Below are 18,148 nucleotides of genomic sequence, written 5' to 3'. Positions count from 1 at the left end.
GCCAACTAACCCTAAGTTTGAGAAAATAAATGGTAGTTGGAAATATATCACGAGCAGTGGCGTAACTAGGAATGGCGGGGCCCCGTGGCGAACTTTTGACATGGGCCCCCCAACCAACATCGGCGATGAAGACCTCGGAGGGGTTTAAACCAGGCCCAGGGTTTTATGACGTTTTACAACCACTAGACACCACGTCACTCATCAAAGAAGCCATAAACCCAGAGAACTTTCCTGTGAACTGATATATATGGTTTTTCATTGTTTATTTACATGGTGTTCTGTTCTCCATCTATTTTGCATCTAAGGGTGAATTCACACTGAGTAAACGCTAGCTTATTCTGAACGTAAAACACGTTCAGAATAAGCGGCGTCTAAAGCAGCTCCATTCATTTCTATGGGAGCGGGGATACGAGCGCTCCCCATAGAAATGAATGGGCTGCTTCTTTCACTCCGTGCAGTCCCATTGAAGTGAATGGGGAGTGCCGGCGTATACGGCAAGCTCTGCTCATGCCGGAGCGTACACGCCGGCACTCCCCATTCACTTCAATGGGACTGCACGGAGTGAAAGAAGCAGCCCATTCATTTCTATGGGGAGCGCTCGTATCCCCGCTCCCATAGAAATGAATGGAGCTGCTTTAGACACCGCTTATTCTGAACGTGTTTTACGTTCAGAATAAGCTAGCGTTTACTCAGTGTGAATGCACCCTAACACTCCATTCCTGTGTATATATATGCCTACCTTCAGAAATTGTGTTATACCATCCTGATGAAGGGACCTTTATAGTAGTCCCGAAAGCTCGATATGTCATCAAAAAACTTTTTAAGTTATCCATTAAAAAAGGTATCAACTACTAAGGACTTCTCTCAAAAAATTTCTTTCATTTCATATCCACTGGCTAACACGGTACAAGGACTTATATTGTTTCTTTTACAGAATACTATGGTTAGGTTCACATCTGTATTCAGGTTTCCATTCGGGGGTTCACTTAGGGACCCCCCAAATGGAAACCTAATACGCTTTAAAAAAAAGTAGTTACCTGCGGACTTCATAGACAATAATGGGTTTTTGCCCGAGAAGGACGTAAAATGCGAAGAGGGGAGCAGATTTCCCGTACGGAGAGCCGACACTGATGTGAACCCAGCCTTGCTCATTTGTACGGCTACCATGTAAAGCTAAATTTGGTTGCTAAAGATTAGTCTGCAGAGTGCAGATATTTCGGACACGGTGTTTACTACCTAGATACCTTTATATATTTAGGATATTAAAATAACTTTAAATGCTCCACATTCATTTTTACCCTCACTGGTGTTGGAATATTTTGCTCAGAACTAATCTTCCATCTGTGCAGCGAACCGTAAATCTTCCATACAGTAGTTTTCAGTTTCATAGGGCCATGCCAAATAGGGTTCTCACAGTCCAAAAATAAATAAGTGTGCTTCAACAGCAATGTGATCCCACACTTGTGTAAACAAAAGTGAACAGCTCTCCAGACAAAAATCAGGGTTTAATAGGGAAAAGATGGGATTGTGACTTTAGTAGTGGACATGGTATATTATAGATGTATGACAAAACACATTTAAGGTAGAAGTATCTTCCTAGTTTCAATGATTATGTCATTGGCCATAATCCTAGTACGTGGGAGGCAGCTATTCCTGAGCTGAGAACAGGCTTCCAGGTAATTTCAGAACATATGACTAGGGCAGGCAGCTGTGATTTGGAAACTACAACACACACAGGGAAAATGTGTATGAAAAGGTCTGTATTGAGTGACATGTCCATTAGACAACATAACACCTCTAAAATACGTATAATGTGCTAGGTGAGCGAGAGCGCATTTATATTACTGCTATATTACTAAGTATAGTCTTAGCTACAAATTAAAGGGGTTGTCCAGTATTTTTTAAAAATTTAAATGAAGAAGAATGTCATAAAATATATCGTGCATGTGATGATATCTGGCACATCCACATATATGTACATCACTGCAGAAAGTAAACAAAGACTTTCGAGGACCACTGGAATAACCAAGTGAGTGTTGGATTTTAAATTTTTTGTCAATTTTTTCATATCCCAAACAACCACTACGTAGCAATACTTTGGGCAAAACTGAATCTCTACTGGCTTCACCTTTCTCAGTTTTTTTTATTTTTTTTGATCAATATCTGATTAGTGTCTATGGAACATTAATACATCTGATTCATGGGGAGCGATGAGTGAAAAACGGTGCACTGTGATTTTTTTCCATTGTGGTGTTCGCCATATGACATAATGCGATCTAACCACATAGATGCCGTGGTCACAATTGACTGTGGTATCTAAGAGGTTAAATCCTGTCTATATCCCAACACAAATAAGACTGTTTTGGCCCGTTTTATCAGCCAAATAATCACAAAAGCTCATATATGTTTTCCAATCTTTTATTAAAAATATACTTTCACTTGTAACAGTTATATATGCAATACAAATGTTTAGTATAATAAAAACATACATAATCGAAAGTTTCAAGCATAAAACATCTGCTATATATATACAAAATGTCCATATTTCCACAAATATTGCAGTGCGTTTCAGACATATTGCTTTCATAAGTGTGATAACTCAACTTTCCTCTTTTACCTCTTTTAGGTCACTTTTTATACAAACATTTCAAAAATACAAAGACTATATTGCACCATAAATGAAAAATAAAGCTACAAATTCCATAAGTTGAAGGGTGTTCCCAGAACTCCATTTGCCTTGCACCAGTGGTAACTACTGAGATAATGATATTTAGAAAAAATAACTAAATCTTACCCTTCGTTCACATCAGCCTTGGTATTCCGTTCGGGGGAGTCCACATGGGCATTTGCAAGCTCTGTGAAGTGAAAGCACACGGATCCAATAGACTATAATGGGGTCCGTGTGCTTGCCGTGAGATCTCCTCATATTCCCTGAGGAGAGGAAAGTACTTCACAATCTACTTTCCTCTCCGCATGATTCGTAGATCTCACGGCAAGCACATGGACCCCATTATAGTCTATTGGATCCGTGTGCTTTTGCTCCACACCGCTTGCAAATGCATTTGGTATTCCATTAGAGGGGGTCCCCATGCGGACTCCTCCAAATGGAATACCAACGCAGATGTGAGCGAGGGGTAACTCTGCTGTGGCAAGCAGCAGTTATCAGAAAGGCAGAAAAAGTAGGTATGTTCAGTGAGACTGAGACTTCCACTGTATATTTGTATTACAGTGTTTTACAGATTCCTATACAGCTCCTGAGATATACTGAGAATTTTATGCATAGGCACACTAAGGTTATTTCTCATAAAGTGCCTATGAGTCCATAATACAATCATCTAGGCGGGACATGATGTACTGCCATACAAGATAGGTGTTCAATGGTTTCCCTTATGAGCAGTTTTCAGGCCTTGTTTACACTGTACAATGTGTAATAAATACAGTTAAAAATGCCCTTCACTTTTTAGTGTCCCATTAAAAGCTGTGTAGTTCAGGAAATTGCACCTACTGGATGAGTCTAAGGGGTTTTTATCGTCTCTGAACGTGTTTTAAACATAAAAAGGAATATTTTGGTATTAGATACTCTTGAAAAGTAATTGATAACATGAGTGAATAAATAGCACGCAAAGTAGTATTGTATACTGTACAACATCTGGTGGACATGTAACCAATGGATGGCAAAGTGAACAGATGAAATCTCAGTTCTGTTCCCCACATGTAAACAAGTATTACTAATAGATCTTTGGGGTAAAGCAACTTAGGACTTAGCCTTACAATTCTTCAAATGCATTTTACTTCCTTAGTCCTTCAAACCACCTGCCAATCATTCAGAGCGTAAATCTAACAATTTTGCATATGCAGCATGTTAATTCCACCTGCAGAATCGCAAGCGTTTTCCCTATATATTTAATAGAGAAAAAAAAAACACATAAAGAACTCAATGAAAAATACTGCGGCCAAAAAATGCCATTTTTTAGCTGCGTTTCACTACTGAGCTTTAATTAGGTTTTCCCGTCATAGAAAGTGCTGCCATATTGCTAAGTTATACCACTGCTTTTTAATCCGTAGGATACTAGGTCAGTGGGGACCTCGGCAGCAGCTCCATGATCATAAAATAATGTATGGCCTAGTGATATGCCTTCACTTTTGTATGATGGAAAAACTTGTTTAGGTCGGGCCCCCACGTGGCGTAACACTGTGGCGAAATACCCACAGTTTTATAGTCACTGCAAAGTGGATGGGATTCTAGTGAATGCCATTCACACAATGCAGAAAAATACACGCAACGTAAGTGCTGTGATTTCCAAAATGATTTTGGAAATCGCAGCATGTCAATTATACCTACGGAAACTCTGGCCGTTTCTCTATAGGTATAATGGAAGGAGAAAGCCCGCAAAGGACTCAGCAGATTTTCAGTGAAAAGCGCCGTGGGAAAAACCACAATGTGATGCGTAGGCCTTAGCCTTAAAGTCCAATATAAACACTTCCATTCTGTCTCCATACTTCCAAGTTTAGTGATGGGGTCATCCACCTTTTCAAAACTGATGACCTATCCTTAAGACAGGCCATTAATTTTAGCTTGGCAGGGGCGACTGTCGGAAGCCTGACAGATGAGCTGTTTCCCTGAGTGTGCAGCTCCTGACATTGTTTACATGCTGGTGCTATGCTGCTCACTCGCAGTATTCCTGATAGCAGAACCTGTGGGTACTGCAGCAGAGTTCCCTTCAAGTCAATGAGATACCAGTGCAGTCCCACAACCACCGCTATAAAGAACATGGCAGCACTCAGCAGGTAATCATTGCCAGGAACTTCAGATCCAGGGAAACAGCTGATCTGCAAGGGTCCCAACAATCTAAACCTTCCCCCTCCCAATCTAATATAGATGGCCTATCTTAAAGATAGGTCATCAATTTTTAAAGGCTGAATAACCCCTCATAGGTTAAACTACACAGCAGCTCGTAAAGATCTCAATATTGGTATACTATTGATACCTTTGTGCAGGCTTTCTATAGCAAACAGCAACATATTAACTTTGTGATTACTTTTCCCCAAATTTTCCCATCAGTACCATTCCATTGTATCAATGAGGTCCATGGTTATTATACTTTACAAACTGGCAAAAATTATCTTAACAGCATATACTGATAAGATACATTGGTAAAAAATTGTTTTAATCTCTTAACATGTGCTTCCTAAAAAAAACTTTACTATCAAACAGATCTTACTTATTGGAATAAGTCTAATATATAAAAGGGGTTGCAAGCCCTGCCGTATAAAAGGGGAGAAAAAAAACCTGCATTATTATATCTTTATTGCCCCAATTAAAGTGGTGAATACTTAATTTTGGCTGCTTTTACAATATGGAACTCTTTTATCAAAAATATTTAAGAAAAAACTGACCTTATGGCCCACAGCAACCACTTAAATTTCAGCTTTTATTTTTCCACATTAGTTTAAAGGGGCTGCCACCTTTGGACTTGTTTGACTCTACTTGTTCCTTGACCCCCTTCCCTTGTAATCTGTGGTAGAACCTAGCAAGGAAAAATAAGCATCACACAGACCTCATCCTGGTTTGGAGCAGACAGCCAAGAACTACCCACCTGACAACAGAATTCCTAATTAGCATATTTGGTACTGATTAACTGCCATGGGGAACTAGAGCAGTTCAGTGTTAGCCTATGTAACTAAAGTGCCAAAGATTGCCGCTGACTTATATTTCACTAGACACAACATCGTCATGCGAAATATGCTGTCCAGTATAAGTCAAATTACTTGTAGATGTCATTCTACAGAGGTTACTGTGCAACACATCGTTATATTTATTACTATAATGTATCTTGTATGAATTTTAGAGTTTATGACTGATGGACAGGTATGAGGTCCCACATGAGACTAATGCCTGGTTCACATCTGCTTTCAGTATTCTGTTTGGGGAGTCCGCATGGGGACCCCCCGAACAGAATACCAAACGCATTGACAAGCGGTGAGCTTATGAAAGCACATGGACCCTATAGACTATAATGGGATCCATGGTGTCTGCACAGAACATGCGGAGAGAAAAGTACTTCATGAACTACTTTCCTGTCCGCATGACGCATGTGGACTCCGCGCGTTAAACAGACGGGCTCCATTATGGTCTATAGGGTCTGTGTGCTTTCACTGCTCATCGCTTGTCAATGCATTTGGTAATCCATTTGGGGGGCCCCATTGGGACTCAGCAAATGGAATACATTCATTCATTTAACCCTTTAATAAGTAGTAATGAACTACAATGGCAAATACATTCATGTAATGTATGATAAACCAAATGTTAAAAAAGACTTTCCTGAGAGACGTCTGTCTATACATGGTACAGTGTAAAAGAAGGCTTCACTTGGCGCCCATTTCAAAAAATGTAGTTAGAAAAAGATGTTCCTCTGATGTAAAAAAAAAATAAATATTGAAGAAATGTTATTATGTACTGCCCAGCAGTTTAACAAAGCAGGAAACTAATCTCTGCTGAATCTATAGTATAGTAAATCCATCATATACTCTAGTAATAGCATTACACTAGACATAGCCGTCAGCATGGACGCTATACTGACATCCATCCAGTTATTTCACGTGGTGCTACAGCTTCATATGTAGAGTCCATATCCAGTGCATTTCAACAAGCTACCTAAGCTGCTGGCAGAAAATTTTGCATTTACAACCCGGTTTCACCAATTTACTGTACAGTGGAAGCTAAACATGTAAAACAGGTCACCTCCTCATAAAACCCCTCTAAAGAAGCATCTCAGGCACAACATGGTGCTACACATAAACAGGACCATCTATCAACTCCATCAAGTCCAACTCTTTGCGTCTTTCAACAGGTGCCGCTCCACTAATTCCGACGCAAACGGTTCTGTACATTTCATCAATAAATATAATAATTACCGTATATACTCGAGTAAAGGTAGACCCGAATATAAGCCGAGGCCCCTACTTTTACCACAGTAAACTGGGAAAACTTATTGACTCGAGTATAAGCCGAGGGGGGGAAATGCAGCAGCTACTGGAAAATTTCAAAAATTAAAATGGCTGGAGTTTTTGGGTGCAGTAGGTGCTGGGAAAGGGGAGGGGGTGTTTTGGTTGTCTGTCTGCCCCTTCCCTGAGCTTGAGGACTGTTTTTTTTTCCCCATTTGGAATTCAGTCTGGCTGACTATAGGGTATCTGCAGTGCTCCTATTAACCCCTTCCCGACGGAACAGGAGCACTGCAGATCCCCTATATTCAGTAGACTGGGCACTTTCAGACTCAGGGATACCTAATGTGTATGTGTTTCACAGTCATTTTCTACTTTTGTATGTATTCTAGGGAAAGGAAGGATTTAGAACTTTTATTTCTTTTTAAAGCCTCCTTTTTTCCCCCACTATTTTATGGGAGATTCTATACATTGATATTGCGGCTGGTCATAGACCCCCCCACCCCTAAATTTTTTTTTAATTTTTTTTGCTGACTCGAGTAAAACTGTGCTGAAAAATTTGGCTTATACTCGAGTATATACGGTAACTGAAGAGACTACTCAGGAATGGTGCAGACTGAGCTGGTATAAATCAAAAGATACCTACTGAAGGTGGCAAAGAGTTGGAGTGGGTAGAAGAGGTGAAAGGTCCTCTTATAAGCCACAACGCACAACTTTAATGCATCTACATATTACTTTTCCTACAACTGATGCAAATTCTTTCCTAACTGCAGGTTAAGTGACTCAACCTTACAGCATTAGAGATGCCTATGATACTGTTATTTTGGGTTATGATCTGTGATCAACAATGGATTTGTAGCCATAATACTTAGAACTCGCCATTGTCCTTTAGCTCTGTTATTACTCCTGAAAATGTATGACTAAATTGACAACTGGGTATTACTATTACCATTGTAAAGTGGACATGCCCCTACACAATCTGACATAGACTCACATTTTTGCACTGAGGTCCAGGAGCTTGATGTTTTGTCTCTGACGGGAAAGCCACCAATTCTTGAAAGTTTCACTGACATATCAGAAGATGTTCTTGTTATTCCATTTAAGATGCCAGAAATGATCTGTATACGGTATGTCGTGTAGTTGGCTCATTAGTAAGATTTATGAAAATATCTTTACTGATATAGTCTGAAAGGTTTTCCACATGCCTGGCTATATTTTTATCAGACCTTTTATAAAAACAGCTGTAGAGTTATTTGTGATATAGTACAGTCAACATGTCACTTGCATACACGAACCTCATATATGCATTAGCAGAAAATAAGGCACAAGATATCACTTATGTCACTCACAGTGACTCTCCTGGGACAGATGTGCGTCTTCAAGTATGACAGTAATAGCAATAAATGAATATAGTAGTAAAGTGTGTCATTGAATGAGGTATCTGCCTGTAGTACAGAAAAGCCACATTAGCTGCTATTAGAGATTGTGCCATGTTAGCCTACCTACTAACTTCAGTATACAGTGTTTCTAAAGCTAGAACGGAGAGGAATACATTGAAAGCATTAATGCCTTTGCAAACAGAGCTTCCATAACATAGCCATATTTTCCTGCAATAATCCATATTCCAAAAATACACAGAGAAAAAGAATCAAACATAAGAGCCTATGAAAATGTATACTCAATAGAAGACCACCAAAGGATTCCAGTGGAAGCCTAACTTTGGCTAACTATGCTATTGCCTACGAACCCAAACTCACACAATCCACCAGCTGTGACTTGTCTTACTCCACCTCCTCTTCTGACTCCAGTTATATCACGGACACCATGCTTTGTTTCATAGCGTACGAGCAAAGCTTATCTTGTAGGCTTTCACAAGGCCCACCAAACTTTGTGCAAGTCCCACATCTTGCAACTTGATGTGATGTAGAACTTATTCCAAATCAGCAGATACATTTACTGTAAAGAGAGAAAGTGAAGAATAATGTGAGAAAAACAAAAGTACAGGTAAGGCATTCCCAAGTTATTTACTCATTTCGCCATCAATATCAGATCCAGCAGATCACTACTACCAAGACAGTGCAGCTCTCAGTATTGTTTAGATACTATAGTCACACAAAACTGTATGGGCGAGTGTAGGTACTTCAGTGCTGTCCCAATGAAATCTAGGGCGCTGTCATAGTACTAGTGATCTGTGGGGGTCAGATGTTAGAAAAAGGGTCAACCCTACTTATGAAACAATAAGATTCTCCTCTTCTGGACCTGCCCCCTTCTCCAAACCTACTGGCGTGACGTCCAGGGACTTCTGGAGCGGTGTTAGTCTTCCCTTCTCCCCTAAAACTTATCTTCTTAACCTTCCCTCCAAAAAATTGTGCAAGCCTACTCTCCTCACCTCTGCTAGGTGCCTGATTGCCAAACACTGGTGGCAGCCTAGAGCTCTGTAAATGTGTTTATCTGTGTTGAACTGTTTTCTGACCTTTGACCTGTTGACTGACTCTGAATCTGTGTGCCTGCTCTTACCTGTGGTCTGATCATCTGCTGAAAGTACTCTACCTGTCCTGACCTCAGCCTGTCCTTTGATTACAGCTCTTTCCAGTCTGTGGTATCTCTCGACCTGGTGGCTCCTTGCATCAAAGACCAAAGGGTTACATTGTGAATGTAGGCGACCACTTAGACAATTAGTAGCCTCAAGGAGAGTTTTTGGAATTGTCAAGAAGTTACAGAATGTCAATTCATAACTTCATTTTTTTAATGTAGATTGTGAGCCCCACACAGAGCTCACAATGTACATATTTCCCTATCAGTATGTCTTTTTTGGAACATGGGATGGTAATCCATGCAAACATGGGGAGAACATACAAACTCCTTGCATATGACTTTTTGCCCTTGGCGGGATTTGAACACCAGGACTCCAGCGCTGCAAGTGCTAACCACTGAGCCACCATCTGGCCCTGTCAATTCATAACTTCAGGATGCATACACGCAAATAGTACTTTTTTATACATATTCTAGGGCATGTAATCCATTCAAACTGTAATATAATATATAAAACAAGACAACCATGCAAGTAGGCTGATGCTAGAATGGAGTGGGTAAACCAGGATGCTGCATGGTATGCTGTGGATCCAAAAAAAAGTCGAAGGAGGTGTGACCTCCTATGGCCTGATGGATTTAGTATATTTGACACCTGAGACTGGCATAAGTTATAGCATTAAAAAAATGTTCTGGTACATGGACTACTGAAAAAGTAGGCAAATTTATTAAGAGCCATATTCCAAAACTGGCATATCTTTCTCCATGGTAGATGGTAGACTAGAGTGGGTAAACTCAGGTGCTGCCTGGATTCACATGCTGATTTGTAGATCTAATTGGGCTAGGTTCACATCTGCGTCTGAGACTGCGCCGCAGAAACCGCATGGAGGACTTTTTTCTCTATCGGTTTCAGTATAAACACAGTGGACACCCAAAGGATACCTGGAAGACCCCATATAGTCAATATAACGGTCCAGCTCTCTGTCATTCGAGTCCCTTGGTGGACCCAAAAGACAGGGAGCCCAGTGCAGGTGTGAACCTAACCTTATCTGTTACATTCATTAAAAGTGAACAAAAAAAAAAAAAAGGGTCTTACATGGAGAAGAATAGAAGATCTTTCCATATGAAACCCTTTACCCTTTATTCTCTTTCAGATCCCTTTCTACTGAACAAACTGTTGAACATGAATGAATCCTTTTACTCTCTCTGTATTTTAGTCCTTATATACTTCAAATATACACTACCATTAAATTACAATTCTAAACATTTTGCAAACATGTATTATCCAATACACACAGAAGATACTGTATATCAAGGATCCATAAATAAAATGAACTTGGCTAGACATACTGTATATTTATGATTCCTAAGACATCTGCCCAGTCCCTGGGTGTGGGTGCAGGGGAATGGGGCAAAGTATCATGTTATCCATAAAATGAAAAGCTATCTATAAAGGGGGTTATCCACCTTGATAATATTGATGGCTTATCCTTAGGAGAGACCATCAATATTAGAGCTTTGGGGGTCCAACAGCAGGGAACACGTAATATCTAATGTTTACATATCAGGAGCCATGTTGTTCACTCGCTCTACAAAGTGTTTAGGCAGGTTTAGGTACTATAGCGCTGCCCCACTGAAGTCTAGGGCTAGATCACAAATATTACAAAGGTAGAAAACCCTTTGCGTGTATTTTGGCAAAATACACGTGTAAAACATACACGTGTAAAAATAAGGCTCCCATTGACTTCACTGACATTTGACGCTAGGTTCACACCTGCATTCTTCTTTCCGTTCTGAGCTTTCCGTCTTCTGCATGCCAGAAGACGGAAAGCTCAGACCGGGTCCGGCTGTGTGCGGCGGTGAGCGTTTTATGCTCTCCGCCGCGAAACCGGACTTTTTTATCCGGACACAGAGTACTGCATGTCCGACTCTGTGTCCGGATTATAAAACCCTCACCGCCCATAAAACGCTCACCGCCGCTCACGGCCGGACATCTCTCTCACCCATTCAAATGAGTGGGTGAGAGAGACTCCTGCAGTTTTCCGTCTCCTGCCTCTGTTTTATGCAGGAAACGGAAACCTGCAGTACGGACACCACAACGCAGATGTGAACGAGCCCTTACACATGTATTTTGATGTATATTTCGATGTGTATTTTGACATGTATTATTACGTGTATTTTGACGTATTTTTTTACACGTGTAATAAAATGTCATTGAAGTTAATGGGAGTCTTATTTTTACACATGTATTTTGCCGAAATACACACGCGTTTACTCCGTGTGAATGGGCCCACCATTTAATTCCAGGGAGTCACAGTGAACATGCTGCTCTTTCTGCAGGTAGTATGTTATAGAGCAGGAGGAATTGAGTAGATTGATATATGTATTTATGATAAAAGATTCATTATGACTTCACTTTCATTCATTAAATCTCTGTTTCCCAGTAAAATATATATATAAATCTGCTTATCTCCTCCTTCACTATAAAGTGAAGAGAGCGGCAATACCCACTTTTGTGTACTGCTACATTGAGACTGGGGTGCAAGGCACTCCTGTTCTCATGATTGATAGGGAAAATTTGCCATGTTGCGGGAACCCTTTTAAGTGTAATGAAACAAATGTTATTAAAGTATAGATTAGAGACATGATAACAGCATATTAGACCCACACAACCTAAGCTACAGGATACAGCAATCTAATTCAGAGATAGAGCAATATTACCTGTGCTTTCATCTGTGCTCCACAACAAAACGCATGGTGGTGCCATCAAAGGAAGGAGGAGCCACAATCCTGGGCCCAGGTTGGGCTAACATGCTGATAACCTGTTTTCCATCTGGACAACCTAGGGATCCTCTTCGGATATTAGAAGCTTGTCCTACTGATGAATTAGCAGTTGCAGACCCTGTGGCTAAATAGTAGGGACTATCAGTCACACCCAAATCTCCAGGCTGAGATCCATCTATCACTGGCATTTCATAGGGCTGTTCACTGCCTGGATTGGAGAGTTGTGTTTGTAAGGCATTTGGAGGAAGAACAGCTGTTGGAGTTGGGGGTAAAAACCCAGGATAAAACATATAAGCAGGTCCATAAGCACCAGGGCTAAGGGCTAGTTGTGGCATATGGAGAGGCACTGGAGTAACAGGTGGAGGAGGCACAGGAACATCAACATACTGTCCAGTTTCTGGGTCAAAGAGTCTCCTTTTGACTGGTTGTACTGGAGTGTCCACTAGATAATACTGTCCTGTAGCTAGATCTACCAACATCTTTCGCTGGGTCTGGGGGTACATCTCAGCTGGAGTAGCTGAGGTCATTGGAGGGGAGTAATAGATAGGGCCCTGGGCACTGGGCATTGCCATGGCCACTGGTGGCAGTGGGTGATGGTAGATAGCAGCTGGTGGGACAGAATCAGGGGTCTGAGGCTCGGAGCCTGCTGATGGTGCCCTGGTGGGCTGGACACCCTCCTTCACCTTGTTGCTCCAGTCTCTGGGCCCTTTGATGGGGCTCTTAGGACTGGATGACTGTGTCTTGGTGTTGAATGGAGGCAGAGTACAGAGGGCTGCAGACTCCCGGACTGTGGCGGCCGCTTCCCGGATGATACTGCTGTTCTCCCGGGTGCTGTCCTTCGTGCTGGGGGTGGCTTCTTTGGCACTACCAATGCCCTCTCGGTTATTTACTGGAGGTTTTGCCTCTGTGGCCGCCTTGACTGGGATGGTGAGGTAGTTCTCAAAGTCAGCGCTGGCTTTGCGCACCAGAGTAGGGGGCTGCACGTCTGTCTTCTTGGGCTCCTCGGTGGACAGGCTGGGGATCTTCAGGGTGGTGGGGGGCTGTGGTCGGGTGTTCCTGGTATTGAGGGTGTTCTCCAGGCTCTGCTGCTTGCTCTTGGCTGTTGCAGCACTGACAGTGAACACATTGACATTGCTGCCCCCGACTCTGCTGCTTGCTTTGGTCTCCTGCTGTTCCTGCTTCTTGGCTTCTGTGAACTTGGACACCTGAAATGTCCTGGGGGGCGCCTTGTTCTCTATGGCCGGCGGGGGCTTGGTGGGGGTCCTCTCTACACCCGGGTGAGAATTGCGGCGGACCAGGGGCTCGGGCACCTTGCTGACCAGAGGGACTGATGCTTTGCGGGTGGTTCCGGCCACAGGCTTGACTTGTTCCGCTAGCTTGCCGTCCCCGGAGCCTTCGTGGCAGGCGATCATGGAGAGCACATGGCTGCCTTTCACTCGCTGTGGTTCGTCCTTGCGTTTCCACTCTTTCTTGTCGAACACGTAGAGCTGCTCCATAGTCTTCACCGCGGCTGTCAGCTTCTCCAGAGCCGCCTGCGACTGCGGGGACTTGGGCTCCGGCAGCTTCACCTCCGGCTCCTTAGGCTTCTCCTGCTTCCACTTAGATGCCTTGGATACGATCTTTACCACCGGCATTCGGGGTCCCGTTTTATTGGGGGCGATGGTGGCCACCGGCAGCCTGCCCGATGCCCGATGTACCAGGACGGTCTCTGCGGGAGATAGCCCCTTCTCCAGGCCATTGTCTGCTGAGTCCTTCTCCCCCTCCTCTTTGCTCTTCACAGCCTGGCAGGTGATGACAATAGGGGACAAGGACGAGGAGATCTTAGACACCGGGCTCGGCTTAGATTTGGGGTCGGAGCTGCTGTGGTCGGACATGACACTGCCCCTGTCGCTGCCCTCACCTGTGTCGTGGCTGTAGGAGCTTTTCAGCAGCTTCCTGACGTCCCTCACCTGGTGAATAGCCCCTTGTGCTTTGGGTTTGGCCTCTCTTACGTCCCTCACCGTGAACTGTGGCATCTTCTCCAGGACATCAGCTCTGGAGGGCACTTGGTTCCTCAGGTCTTCTGCAGCTTTGGACAGGCTGGCAGCGCTGGCTGCTAGGTTGGGGGTAAGCAGTTTGGCAATGTTGAATGGGCTATCTTTATTCTCTGTGGATAATCCCAGTTTTAGTTTAATCTCCTGGGGCCTGGGGGTGATCCTGGGGGTCATCCTGCTCACTGAAGCCTCCAGGATATGCAGTTTCTCGCTCTTGATTTCATTTTCATTGCGGCTGAAACAGGTCTGGTGGGCATAGGTGGACACGGAGTACTTGGTCGCTTGCTTCTCCACTTGCTTCTCTTTCGGGGTGTGTTGAATGCCGGGGACATAGAGCCGGGACATCTTGGTGGACTGCACCGAGGAGATCTCTCCTAGCTCTGCTCTCCAGTCCCTTTCCAGTGGGATCTTTATCCGTCTTGCTTTTGCAACATTCTCCTCGATCTTCTTCTCCATCTTTTCTATCTCCTTCTCTTTCCATGATCTGAAAGCACTGTTCTGACTGCGAAGGAAGATGCCCTTCATGGTCTCGGATGCGGTTTTCTTCATCTCACAGATGGTTTCTTCTCGCTGGGTCTCAAAAGGCGACATCATTCCTTTATCTAAAGAAGTCATATCTTTAGGGGTCGCTGGTTTGGACTCGAAAAACTCCCCCAGATCCTCACTGCTGACCAGGGTGAAGTCTGAGCCCGCCTCGGAGAACTTGGAATTCTGCCTCTGCAGCCCCTTGTCCTTGGCTCCTTCACACTCCTTAAGGGCAGCCTTGTGAGAAGTGTCGCTCAGCTCACCTCTTTCCATCTTGAACTCTTGCTCCAGCTGCATTTTTTTGGAGATGATGTTTTTCAGCAATTTTGAGGCATACTTGGATTTGTGAGTGCCCTCCATGGCTTCTGCTAGAGTGCTGCTGTTCTGCTTGGTCACCTCCAGGCTCGGGGCAGCACGGTCTCTTGGCAGTGTCTCTGTAACTCCATCTGTGCCAGCTGAGGCTGGAGCATGATCAGTCCCGGCTTGCTTCCCGGCAGCACTAGCTTTCACATTACTGCTGCTGAAATTTAGGGTCTCGGTCAACGTTACGACCCGGGACCCAGACTTGATGCGCTTAGACGAGCAGGATGGATTTGCCCCCTTCTCGGCCACCTCGCTGACCACCAGCTCGAAAGCCTTGGTCTCGGACTTGTTGGCCTGCATATACACCTGCTGCTGCTCCTTGCTGGCATCCTTGCCTACTTTCTTGAGCCCAAAGTTGGAAGTAGTGGATGAGTGTTGATGCAGGGTCTTCTCTGCTTTCTGGGAGAGGAAGGACCCTCCTTTCCAGTCCAGGTAGGTAGACCAGCTGTTGATCCCGATGTTCTGGTCAGACAGGGATGTGGTGGACTCGCTGGAGCTGAAGTTGATGGCCTCAAAGTAGGGGTAGGCCAGGCTGCGGAAAGCTCTGGAGGTCAGGTTGCGCACCTCCTTGTCGGCATCGTCCAGCTCGCTGACAGCGCTGGAGGCTCCGCTGGAGATGTCTGCATGGACCCCGCTGCGAGCCTGGAGTCTTGCCGGTATGGCCACTAGCCTGTGGGCATCCGTTGCCTGGGTATACGGGTGCAGGTGATGCTGCTGCAGTGCTTTGCTCCCAGTGGCTGTGGACAGGCAGTAGCTCATGTCTGGATCATGCTTGGCATCAGCAGGGGCGCTGTTTTGGTTGCTCTGGATGTTGCTAGGCTCATTTATAGCCTTGGATGCAGTTTTGATTGATAGGAGGATCTGTCCCTTGGCGATCCCTGGTGTGGACTCGTCCAGTCTGTTTCTGGTGCTGCTCCTGCTGCTGCTCGGGGATGTCTCGCTGTCTGAAAAGGTGCTGACCAGCTCGGTGCTGCCTAGGCTGTCTGTGGGGTTGGGATCACTGGCAGTGCTCAAGTAGTAGCTGCAGTCTTCATCTGTCGGGGTGCCCCCCTGGCTGTCAAACGAGGCGTATTCCAAGAAGCTGCAGGGGGCGCTGTCCACCGGCTCACTCCATGTTGTCGGGGCCAGCCCAAAGTCCGGATAGTCCGGGTCCTGATCAGCCTCACAGAGCTGGATTTCGTGGGTGGTGATGTAGTGCGCCTCGTCGTTGGCACAACCCTGTTGGTGCATGATAACTGGGGACGGAGAGTCGCTGGCACGGGAGGAGGAGGGGTAGGACGCGGTGCCCTCACATCTTCCCCCTGTACTTGGTAGCTGGCCAGGTGTAGGGCACTGCCCCGGACTCCAGCGCGGCTGTTCACTGTGCCCTTCCTCCGGCTGCACGCCAGGCGTCCTCCCCACTGCGCTCAGGGTGACAGTGAACCTCTCTGGGGTGAATGGTATGTCCACATACCCTGCCTCCGGCTCTGGCTGTGCCCCCTTCTTCAGGCTGTCGGAGGGCTCTGTGTACTGCATGGCTGCTGCTGTGTATGCCAGGCGCCTGGCTGTCAGTCTGAGTGGCACCGGCTGAGGAGAGCTGCAGCCCCGGCCTCTACCCCCAGAAATGAAGGCTATGCAGATGGGAAATTCTTCTTTTCCTGAATGGGATTCATACGTCACCCTGAGAGCGGTTTCAGTGACATTGACTTAGAGTGTGACACATGAGGGGGCTGACATGTGCCTTATGTCTTTATCCCTTTGTAGTGTGCAGCATTGTCCCACACATAGCTTGTCCCACCATCAGCACAGGGGACATTTCTTTCCATCCACCCTCTGGGCATGTTCAGCCTTCACTCTTTGCCTCATGAAATGTTGGGGCATGTGATAATTCCAAGTATCAGCTTTCCTACAAAATCCTGACATTACAGGTTTATAGCTAGCAACAGGGATATGTTTATTTACACAGATCAGGGTCTGGTGAGGAGTAGCATGGGAGAAAACAGAAACTAGTCAATAAGACTGAAAGATCCAAGTATTAATATGGAATAAAAAATAACATAAAATATTGATGGAATTTATAGCAGAGAGTTGATAGTGAGAGAACTTATCGGTAGGATTTACCCCTATAAACCATTGCCACCCTCTTGTGTGACCTGAAAAGATCTTTGTAAAGCTATAGGGGGTAGTCTGCCGCAGCACTGCATACCTTCTAATATGAGCTGTGAAACCCTGTGCTGTACACAAATGACCACTCCAGCGTCTGATGTATCTGGGTCAATTATTGTTCAGCCCCTTCTCATTGACCCCTATGGATGACACTTTAATCTAATCTTCTAAAAAAATCGAACATTTATGCAGTAAGGACAAAAAACAGCAAATTCCCTGTGTGTTTGCCGTTGTGTGAGCAGAAATATCACATATGCATGTTGCCAAATAAATGGGAGCTTTGGACCCAAATGGGATCTGGTTGTGCCCAGCAGACACTGAAGGGGGAATCGCCATCTCAGCCTTTCTTGGTTGAAATCAGAATATTAATTTCTCTGCTTCTTGAGGTGGCTGAGATATGACAATAGCTGAATGTTCAATGCTATTTTCGTAAGTCTCATAGAAGTAAACAGGAGCTACTGAAACAGCATAGCACATTGAGCTTTTTCCAAAAAAATGCACAAAAAGTGAAAAAATATGTTTCAGTTCAATGTGAACATGTGGCTGCATCATTTAAACACAAAAATTGCATGAAATAACTAGCTTTTGGTGCAGCAGTTATTAAAGCCAAATCTAGAAGTGGATCCATGAGAAAAGAGAAGTGTAAGGGTTGGTTCATTTGGAAGAATTTGGAGCTGACTTTGAGGCTCACCAAAGAAGCCATAGTGGTTTATGTTGCTGTACAGTTCATATTTACCCCAGTTCTAATGTCCTTCACTCACATAATATGTGTACTAAGTTCAGTACACAGTAGCCATGGCCATACTGGCAAATATGTTGTATACATG

The 18,148-nt window shown here is 44.3% G+C and overlaps 1 protein-coding gene across 1 annotated transcript; it reads right to left on the bottom strand.

Moving 5' to 3' along the window:
- Positions 1-2,526: 2,526 nt before the first annotated feature.
- On the bottom strand, positions 2,527-16,493 carry C1H4orf54 (chromosome 1 C4orf54 homolog). The gene is made up of 2 exons (XM_075285535.1): positions 12,193-16,493; positions 2,527-8,898 (listed from the first exon to the last, which is right to left on the bottom strand). The coding sequence occupies exon 1, from the start codon at positions 16,404-16,406 to the stop codon at positions 12,201-12,203; it is 4,206 nt and encodes a 1,401-aa protein (XP_075141636.1). The 5' UTR covers positions 16,407-16,493; the 3' UTR covers positions 2,527-8,898; positions 12,193-12,200.
- Positions 16,494-18,148: the final 1,655 nt, after the last annotated feature.

This window comes from Leptodactylus fuscus, chromosome 1 (assembly GCF_031893055.1).
Source record: "Leptodactylus fuscus isolate aLepFus1 chromosome 1, aLepFus1.hap2, whole genome shotgun sequence".
In the NCBI taxonomy this organism is placed as follows: Eukaryota; Metazoa; Chordata; class Amphibia; order Anura; family Leptodactylidae; genus Leptodactylus; species Leptodactylus fuscus.
Note: the sequence above shows the minus strand (reverse complement) of the source record. Positions and strands in the feature narration are given on the sequence as shown.

Excerpts from the sequence above, each read along its gene's own strand:
- C1H4orf54 (XM_075285535.1), bottom strand. The coding sequence starts at position 16,406 with ATGCACCAACAGGGTTGTGCCAACGACGAGGCGCACTACATCACCACC.